Source organism: Manacus candei, unplaced genomic scaffold (genome assembly GCF_025592945.1).
Source record: "Manacus candei isolate 608988 ecotype Guabito, Panama unplaced genomic scaffold, ASM2559294v1 h1tg000047l, whole genome shotgun sequence".
NCBI lineage: Eukaryota > Metazoa > Chordata > Aves > Passeriformes > Pipridae > Manacus > Manacus candei.
This window is the reverse complement of record NW_026138095.1, coordinates 3,709,681-3,719,399: the sequence shown is the minus strand read 5'-3', so window position 1 is coordinate 3,719,399 and position 9,719 is coordinate 3,709,681. Positions and strand designations below refer to the sequence as shown.

At 46.3% G+C, this 9,719-nt stretch overlaps 1 protein-coding gene across 2 annotated transcripts; it reads right to left on the bottom strand.

Annotated features, from left to right (window-relative positions):
• Positions 1-207: 207 nt before the first annotated feature.
• DDX5 (DEAD-box helicase 5) lies at positions 208-7,607 on the bottom strand. 2 transcript variants are annotated; one of them, XM_051797675.1, is made up of 13 exons: positions 7,471-7,607; positions 5,895-6,060; positions 5,651-5,747; positions 5,420-5,553; positions 5,232-5,297; positions 4,653-4,794; positions 4,415-4,575; positions 4,062-4,234; positions 3,763-3,873; positions 3,491-3,552; positions 3,339-3,398; positions 1,861-2,085; positions 208-1,373 (listed from the first exon to the last, which is right to left on the bottom strand). In XM_051797675.1, the coding sequence occupies exons 1-13, from the start codon at positions 7,476-7,478 to the stop codon at positions 988-990; spliced, it is 1,791 nt and encodes a 596-aa protein (XP_051653635.1). In that variant the 5' UTR covers positions 7,479-7,607; the 3' UTR covers positions 208-987. The 2 variants fall into 2 exon arrangements, with proteins under 2 accessions (XP_051653635.1, XP_051653634.1); XM_051797674.1 differs by having other exon boundaries at positions 7,447-7,590.
• Positions 7,608-9,719: the final 2,112 nt, after the last annotated feature.

Below are 9,719 nucleotides of genomic sequence, written 5' to 3'. Positions count from 1 at the left end.
GCACTTTAACCCCGGGATCAAGTATTATTCCAGCTCTGCTCATCAAGGAAACGCTGTTGCTTCACTCAGCATGGGCAGTGCTTTGAGATTAGAGTCATTTGCACATATTAAAAGTCTTAAAAAAAAAAAATCCATGAGGCACATTCATGGATCAACAGCCCACTTCCCTCCGCCCGCTTCCATAAAGAAATCACTGCTCAATACCGGTTTAAGTATAATTTGAAGTTTTAATACTAAGATCTTCCCGTTTCTCTGAAGCTCAGAAGCCTGCATGCTAACTCACAAGGCCTGGCAGCTGTGGGTACACGACACTCAAGCCTGGTCTGCACATATGCTCGTGTGAAGGCGACGGTTACTGTGCTGCAGAAGCTTCCTACGCTCGTAGCAGCTCGTTAGCAACACCACTACAGAGTTTTGATCTTCTCCAAGAACTGGCCCTACGCTAGTGAGACAAGGAAGAACACTGTTTCCAACACTTTCTTAGAAGCCAGCCTAAATTTTCTTCCCCATCGAAGCAGAGCCTGCCATGCTAAGCAATCTAGCCCAATCAAGGCAAGGCTGGTTTTTGTATAAGCTTAAATGTTTAATCAGACACAGTTGAGAAACCTTTCTAGAATTTAATATAAAAACATTTTAACATTCCATTAATGTAAAGTTGTGCACATGTTGAGAAAATTGTCATCTGAAAGAAAATTCGGTCTTCAAATATCTTTATTGGAAGGCCATGCACTGCCTTCTGGTACTGTATTTCAAATCACTGTACATTTACTTTGAAAACACTGTCTGCATTTTCTAGTACAAAAAACTAAAAATTGTTTCAGGAATGTAGAGAAATATTCAACTTAAATAGCGAAAAAGTGCACCATAATTACTGCTGCACTGCAGTCATTTCTGCGTTTCCCATTTTCTTAAATAACTATCCTGGTTTTGATAACACACAATATAAAGAGCAATTATGAAAAACTGAGACATTTAAATTACACTAAGTTATTGAGAATAACTTGTGGGCATGGGGTAACCTATCATAGGAGCAGCACCAGTGGCAGGGTAGGCGTACTGCTGCTGGTTCATGCCATTGTGCATGTTGGCAATGTTGGAGCCGTACTGCTGCTCGTAGCCGTTCTGGTACGCTCCTGCGGGGTTACCGCCCGCCCTGAAGCCAGCCTGCATCCCTGCAGCTGCAAAGCCATTCCCAAAGGGAGTTCCATTGCTGAAACTCTGGGCACTGTAGGCCCCGTTCTGAGTTTTGGCTCCGAAGTCTCTCTTGCCTAGCGCGCCATAGGTTCTCTCAAAGTTCTCCCTCTCTCTAAAGCTACTAAATCCACCCCTTTTGCCCGCAGAGTATCTGTCACGGCGATCCCCTCGGGAGCGACCTAGTGAGAGAGACAAGACAGTTACATGGATTACAGAGGCTGCCCGAGTTCACCTCATCACCTTTCCTTTTCTGGCCCAGCAATGCAAATCTACTCTGAGGACAGTCACACGCTCTCCCTGTAACACGAGTGGTGGCATCCAGGCAAAGTGGCACTTTCACCTTGCCAGCAGGACACTTGGGTCCATCCACCTTTCCAAACCGTGGGAGAGAAGGCCACAAAACTGAGCCCAAAAGTGTTTTATTTCTGACCAAATCAGAAGTGCCTCTTTGGCCAGCACTAGCCGTAAGTGCTCCACAGCACGACCTGGGAGCATCTGGGTGTTGTTTTTTGTTATTGCTGTTTCTGAATACCTTCTGAGGTCACCATAACTGGTAACTAAACCACCTTCCACATCCATTTTGGAGAGAGGCTGGAGGTGGAATTGGAGTTTCCTTTTTGTTCTCAGAGGAAAGCTATGCACACTTAGATCAAGAAGAGCACTTACCTGACCCTCTGTCTTCAATCAGCTGAAGCAATTTGGGGTTGATGGCTTGATTAGCCTCCCGAAGCACAGAGATGAGGTCATTTACTTGCTTAATATTGTTAGGAGTAAAGAATGTGTATGCTGTGCCTGTTTTGGTACTGCGGGCAGTTCGTCCAATTCGGTGGATATAGTCCTCTGAGGAGTTAGGGTAGTCATAATTGATGACAAATTTCACATCTTCCACATCTGTAAAGTGTTGCAGTGTGGCAAAAGGCGAAGTACAAAGTTTTGCACACCACAACAGCCAAATCGAAGATAAACATTAGACAAGAGTATTTAAAAGGGAATAATGGCTGCAAAGAACAGTGTTAGAATCATCCATTTCTGCAAGAGTATTGTGGAAGAGAAAGTAATGCACACTCCGTCTGATCCCGTCTCATCACCCACCCTGTGAGCCAAAACCTTACCATAAGGAGTATGCATTTGCTTGTCATTCCCAACTCAAGAGTCCCCTTTACAAATCATCAAGTGACATCTGAAAGCTTCTTTGCAGTAGGGCCACTAAATCTCACAGCAGCCTCTTCATGTGCTCATTTGAGGACCTTAGAGTAAAAACATACAAGGTCCTTCACATACACACTCATTAGAAGCTCAAAAAAAAAATGGGCCACACTGCTCGTCTTGCCAAGACCTTTGAACCGCAGCTGCAAGAAAAACATACCTGTCCCCCCAAAGTCACCAAGTTGTTTTTATGCACTGTGTCTCGTCTAGGCAAGCGCTTCCAAGAAGCCAGGGTTCACTTGAGAATGTGTCTCTCTCTGGCAGGTCTCGACATGACGACTATGTATAGGTGGAGGAACTCCGACTTTCAAAGGCATTGAAAAGCCATTGCTTTCCTGCCCCACTTGTTAAAGTGAGAGGTGGACTTTTATTCTCAGATTTCATGTGCCAGTACTCACCAATTTGCACAAGGCTTAGTACGTTTTAAAGCTGCTCTCTCCATTTTCATGGTTGAAAAAAATTTCATTGAACATTGAAGTTTAAAATTATGTCCTTCAACATTTCAAAAAAACTCACTGAAATTCAAAGACCCACAGATCACAGCAAACAGTATGCACAAAACTAACAGTACTGCACCATGGCAAATCATGCAAAGCATGGAGAGAAGAGAAATACCAGGGCAAAGTGAACTGTGAATGAAACTGCTTATTTCATGAGAGAACAGTTTATGGGGTAGTAGTTTAAAGGATGATCTTTGCCTTTTGAAGATTACTGGCACACAATGCTCTCAGTTTTCACCTCTCTATTTGACTGGAAGCAGCCAGCCGATCATTTCCACTAGTCCTCCATCCCCCTCGAGTCCTCCGATTGTCATGCCTAGGCCTTGCCACAAAGACTGCACCTTTATGTGAAGAAAACTTAGAAAAATGCAGAGGTTAAAGAAAGCAATAGACTTTCTTTAAAAGCTTTGGGCAACTGGCATTACGAGTTGTACTAACCTAGACCTCTGGATGCAACATCTGTAGCAATCAGGATTGGTGCTTTCCCATGTTTGAATTCTGTAACACAAGAAATGAATCAGTTCCTTCCTTCAGTAACACACAGCAGATGCTTTGCAGGAACTCTCTGCAGAAATTGCCAAAATACTCACCATTTAGAACCCAGTCCCGCTCCTGCTGACTTTTGTCACCATGAATACCCATCGCTGGCCACCTGAAAATACAGAATTTGATTGACCCAAGACCATCCCTTCACAGTGGATTCTGTAGTCAAAGACAGGGCTACTGGTAAATTGCAAAGTTAATCTGAGCTTTATAATTAACACCCAGTGTCCCTATTTGACAGTTTTGATACCACAGTTAGGAATCAAGAGCCCACTCAGGCCGGTCAAAGTGGCTCAGTGAAGTCCCAGCTGTTACTCACCCATCTCTCCTCATCTTCCTGGTGAGATCATCACAACGTCTTTTGGTTTCCACAAAAACAATTGTTTTGTTTTCCTTCTCACTCATGATTTCCTCCATCAAACGAATAAGCCTGTTATGAAGAGATGATGGTTAGAGTTCAGATTGATTTGTACTGTGCAAGTTTAAACAGTCAGATGTGGAGATTTTTAGTAGTCTCAGACTGGTGTCAAAAATCCATCAAGACAAATTCATTTCACAGTTCATAAACTAACACTGACCATTAGAAAACACAATGCTTTGCCCCCACACACTGCTTACTTGTCATCTTTCTCTACATCGTGGCACACATCCACAATCTGCAGAATGTTGTGGTTTGCACTGAGTTCCAGTGCACCAATGTTGATGTGCACGTATTCTTTCAAGAAGTCTTCAGCCAGCTGCCTCACTTCCTTGGGCCATGTGGCACTCCACATCAGAGTCTGCCTGTCAGGCTGGAGAAGGATTAGGTCAGTACAAGATCAACATATAGTCGGGTCAAATGCCAAACCAAAAAAAGAAAACCAGGCAAGCATGAGAAAGTTAATTGAGTTAATTGCATTGTCCTTGCTTTAATAAGCACAGGGGCATTTTTTTATGCAATAATGATAAATGCATGAATTATTTATACTCACTCTAATCTGATCCACAATTTTTCTGATTTGAGGTTCAAATCCCATGTCAAGCATCCTGTCAGCTTCATCAAGGACAAGGTAAGTACACCTCCTGAGATTGGTCTTTCCAGCTTCTAAGAAGTCTATAAGTCTTCCAGGTGTTGCAATGCAGATTTCCACACCTAAAATCAAGCAGTCCAGTCAGCTGAAGCAGCTTTCACATGACCTCAGACAGATGTGCACCAGGACTGATCCATACCTCTCTCCAGGTCACGGATTTGTGGTCCCTTAGGAGCACCTCCATAGATACACGTGGACTTCAAACGGCACGCTCTGCTGTACTCAGCAGCCACCTGCTGCACCTGCTGGGCCAGCTCACGGGTCGGGGCCAGCACGAGACACTGGAAACAACATGCCCAGCTTTTAGTCCAACACCCGTTGAAAGGTGGGAGTCTGACTAGCTTTGAGTGGAAAGTTTGTCACATATTCCTTCAGTGCCAGAATGACTGGATTTAAGAGGCCAAACCAGCAAGCCAAGTTACCTGGCATCTCAACCACCACCAAACACTATGCCATGTGCAAAAATAGCTGAAAGTCCCTGGCTTCCAGGGGATAGCAATTTCTAAAATGCAACATCTAGCCCTGTTCTACACTATTGTATGGACAATCCAATCAGAGCTTATAGAATCTTCTTGGAAGACTACACAACAGGGAACCACTTTAGTCATGTACAGGAAAACAATGCAGCTATGCACTCTCATGAGCATGGACAATTTGGACTGTAAAAACCAGTTACATTCCCTAGAATTAAGATCCCCTTTCATTCAGGAATACTCACAATGGGCCCATCTCCTCGCTCCAGGAATGGCTGGTGATTTATATGCACAATGGCAGGCAGTAAGTACTGTTTGGAAGAAAGAAAAGTCTCGTTACAGTCTCTTCCCAGAAGTGTTCAGCCTGCACTAAGCCAGGCCACACTGTCACTGCTGAAATTCAGCAGTATTCCAGGCTACAATCAAAACTTACAGAGAGAGTTTTCCCTGATCCAGTCTGTGCCACTCCGACCATATCCAATCCACTCAATGCAACAGGCCAACCTTGTGCTTGGATAGCAGTTGGTTCAGTGAAGTTCTGCCTCTGAATTACTTCCATAACATTTGCTTGAAGAGAAAATTGAAACATATTAACTTAGATGCTGCCCTAATCCAGCCTGAAGAACAAGAAGTTCTGTGAAACAGTAAACTGGTCTTCACTTACCAGGGAAGTTAGCTTCATAAAAGTTGATAATTGGTTTTGGACAGTTATGGCCCCTAACAGTGACCTCTTTGCTCGCTCTGTACTGTTCAACTTCTTGCTGCAAAACAAAATGCCCATTATTGGAAATCAGCTTTGACACCAAGGTTATATTTTAAGTAAGCCCATGTGTGCCTGCTGGGCCTCATGACCCTCAATGTGTTTGCACTTTCTGTTTACTTTTGCTCGAGTCAGATCAGGTACGTACCTGAGTACGTCTAACTACATCAGGATGTTCTTGATAGAAGTTCTTCTCAAATTTGGGCAGCTCATCTAAATTCCATTTCTTTTTTGTAAGTTTTTCCCCAGGGTTTCCAAATTTCTTTCCAGACAGAGGTCCACCTCTACTTCCTCCAAAACGGGGGGCTCCAAACCTAAGGAGAAAGAATGTAATGTAGAATCCAAGAGAAACATTTTGGTCTTCTTATACCAGTTAACCACCATTTTTGTGGTTCACCCTGTAACTTTACAACTTGGATGTATAATCCCTACCTACTTTAATATACTGAAACTTTAAAAAACATACTTTAAGCTGCAGATGCCACAACCTACCTTGCTACGATTCTTATTAAAAAGCTAAGGTAACACGTCTTTGCATTTTCCAGAAAATGCAATCGAAAGGCAAGTTATAACAGGTAAAGCAAGGCCATAAAACCTTTGCATTACCCCGTGATCAAAATGGATTCCCACCCCGGTGACACTCCCTTTGCTGAAAGCGGGCAGGGGCAGTTATGAAACACTGGGATAACTTTGCCATAGACCGTTTTTTTTGTATCCCAGAAGACACACTTCTCTGAACAACGATAAGGCCATACGTTTTATTAGCATTTTAGGTTCGGTCCCTGTGTTGGAAGCATGCTGATCTCCGACGCCCCGAGGCGCAGCTCGGAGCCGTGCGCTGGATCCGAGCGCGGGGCTCCCTCCCCTGCCCCGATCGCTTCCCAATTTTGGCCGGGCGGCCGCCGGGAGCGAGATCCTTCCCAGCACAACACAGCGCTCCCCGAGCGGCCGCTGCTTCCTGCCAGCGCTGTTTCCTTTGTCTCTCATTTCTGTCTACGCCACATTTTCCAGCCGCTGCCATTTTAGAGCCGGGGCTGGGCGGGGGGAGGAGGAGGAGGAACAAAGGCAGCAGCAGCACAGCCGGCATTTTGATTCCCCTCAGCCACCGCATGGCGGGGCCGGCCATTAACATCCGCTTACACAACACAAAGCGGAGCCGGCCGGCTCCTGCCGGCCACAGCCCGAGCCTCGGGAGGGGGAAGGGAGCGAGGGGAACCGCCCTGCCGAGCGCTCCCCGGGGCTCCGGCACCGCCAACCCACTGACCCACAAACCTCCCGCCCGCCCGCCGCTGCCGGCGGGGTGAACCGGGCTCTGCGGGGGCCATCCGTGTTCGAGGGGGTGTCCCCGGACGAGTAGGGGGCGAGTACTTCTTCCCCCCGACATAAAAAAAAAAAATAAAATAAATAAAAAAAAATCACCCACCCGCGCTCCCCCCTCAGCGGTCTCACACCTGCGGGGCTGCGCTGAGGTGGAGGGACCGAGCCCAGACCGCCCCGCCGCCCACCTTCGGTGGCCTAAAAAAAGCCAGGTCCCCTCCCCCCGCCGGCTCTCGCGGCGGGAGCGCTGAGGGAAGGGCTCAGGGCCCAACCCCCGCCCCGCCGCCATCTTAAACGGCTGAAAAACAACCCTGGAGCCCCACGGGCGGGCTCAGAGTCCGGACGCTGGCGGCGGCTGGCGCCGGCCGGGCCCCCGGACTCACCCTCTGTCCCTGTCGCTGGAATACCCGGGCATGGCGATGGTGGCGGTGGGCGAGGCGATCCCGGTCACTTAAAGCGGGTGACGAAGAGTTGTGTACGATCGGGCGCCGCTGACGGGGGCCGCTCACTGTGGGCGCGCGGCCCCGCGGACGCCGGTTATATAGGGGGGTGCGGGGGCTGCCGGGAGCCGGCGCGTGACGCACGCGTGGGCCCCACCCCCGCCGTTATGTAAGTGGCCCGAGCCGGCCCCGAGGCCCCGCCCTTTTCCGCGTGGGCGCGGCCTCGGCTCGCCCGACTGACCGGCTTTGAGCTCGCGGCCGGAAGTTCCCCTCCCCTCGGGGGCGGTGCCTGCGCTGACGTCACTGCCCGCAGCGCCCCCTCCCTCCCGGGAGCCTCGTTCTCGCTCAGGGGTCCCGGCCTGAGGGGTCGGGGATGGAGGAGATGATGGAGAAGATGGAGATTTCCCCCTCCATAATTGCAATCTTTCGACAGCCTTCCGTGTTTAAAACGCCGCTTGGCTCCTCCTGCAGTTTTTGACAAGGCAGACCTGGAACCTTCCGCCTGCAGTGCAGCCCCTCGAGTTCTCATAAATCCATATACAGTCCATGTGAACTGCTTGTGAAAATCCTGAAAGGGCTTCCATACATAAAGCTCAGGGTCGAGAGGAGCCTGGGCTTTTAACTAATAACTGATACTTCATGTTAGATAAGCCACATGCCCACCTGTGACTTTCGCTCTTGGAAGGACTTGGATATGCAGATCTTCACCATGGCGAGTTGGACTCACAGTAACTGATCATTAAATGCTTCCTAGTTCTTTTAGGCTGTTACCCGTTGCTGTTTATAAATGTTACATATACGTGTCTGTAAACAGTTACCACAGTGTTATCTTTTCGAATTCCAAGCAGGGCCAGTAACCCGACTCAAAGGTCACTCGGGGTGCTGCGCTGAGGGGAGGCTGTGCTGGGCAGAGGGCAGATAAAAACATCCAATACCCCCAGTGGACACTGAGTTTTTCACCTGCCCAGCTTTGCCAGGTGAGGAACAACCTGAATGTCCAGGTACCTCAGGCTTTACACACACAAAAGCTGAAGTATAAACACCAGCAGCCACCTGTTCCAGGCAGAGAGGGATGAAAACCAAAACAACATAAGGAAGAACTGCCATAACAACACTCTCCGTTTATATCCTCCCACCTTCTAGCAATCCGTGATATAAGGCTTTTCTGAGACAAAAATAACTGCATTCGATGGCCATTTCTTCACATTTTGGTTCTATTTATGCCCTTAGCTTCTAAGATACCATGACAATGTGTTTCACAGTTTGACTGTACGCAACCTGAAAAACATTTACTTTCATTTTCAACATATTGCCACGTAAGAAAAAAGGACACAAATCAAAATGAGTTATTAGAAATGGTAATAATTTTCTATTTATTTATACCCTTTGTGGACATTAATATCTTGCAAGTCACCTTCTCTACAGACCAAAGCTGTAGTCTAATTTTTCCTCTTTTTAAAGTAATTCCACACTTCTAAGTATCCTTGCCATTTTCTATTTATTGACAAGAAATTCACAGTATTTATGGTCTGGACCCCATATAGATTTACATAATGAAAGAATGAAGATGTTTTTGATCTGTTCTGTATTATTTTCTAACAATTTTTTCTTTTTTTTTTTTGATTGTTGCTGAGAATAGAGCGAGGTTTGCAAAGACTAGATGTTTCCACGACATCTTCCTCGAACATAACACTTCAGTCAGGCTTATCTTTGTTTATGAATAGCCACAGCTGTTCGCCCTTCAGTAATCTGGAATTCCACCTCTTTTTCTTGTAATTAACTTTTTCTCTTAGTAGCACTCCAATTTGACCAGTTTTGTTAATACTATCCTTGCAAATTTCTAATAGAGGAACCTCTCCAATTTTTTTCAGTATGGACTTACTTATTTAATATGGCTTTTGAAAGATTTTTTCCCCAAAATGCTTAACACTCTATGCCTACTGACCCTACAGACTTCCTGTTTCTGAGGAGTCTGAAAAAGGTTTTTGCAAAGGCTGCAAAAATAACAAATTATCTGAGTTTTTCTTGTTCTATTACATTTATTTTAACACAGCTAATTTGATTTTTTTTTGTTTGTGTATAATGGTGGCTCCTGTTTCTGTGCTGTTTAATCTTTCTAAGGTTTTAAAGAATTGAAAAGACTAAACAAAAGCCTCGCCTCTGCCTTGCCTGCAAGCATTTAGTCTGCAAGGAACTCCTTTCGATTTCCTTTGTGA

Excerpts from the sequence above, each read along its gene's own strand:
- DDX5 (XM_051797674.1), bottom strand. The coding sequence starts at position 7,478 with ATGCCCGGGTATTCCAGCGACAGGGACAGAGG. Across the intron at positions 5,748-5,894 it reads ATGTAGTTAGACGTACTCAG|CAAGAAGTTGAACAGTACAG; the intron begins GTACGTACCTGA and ends TTTGTTTTGCAG. Across the intron at positions 3,874-4,061 it reads GATGTAGAGAAAGATGACAA|GCTTATTCGTTTGATGGAGG; the intron begins GTAAGCAGTGTG and ends TCTTCATAACAG.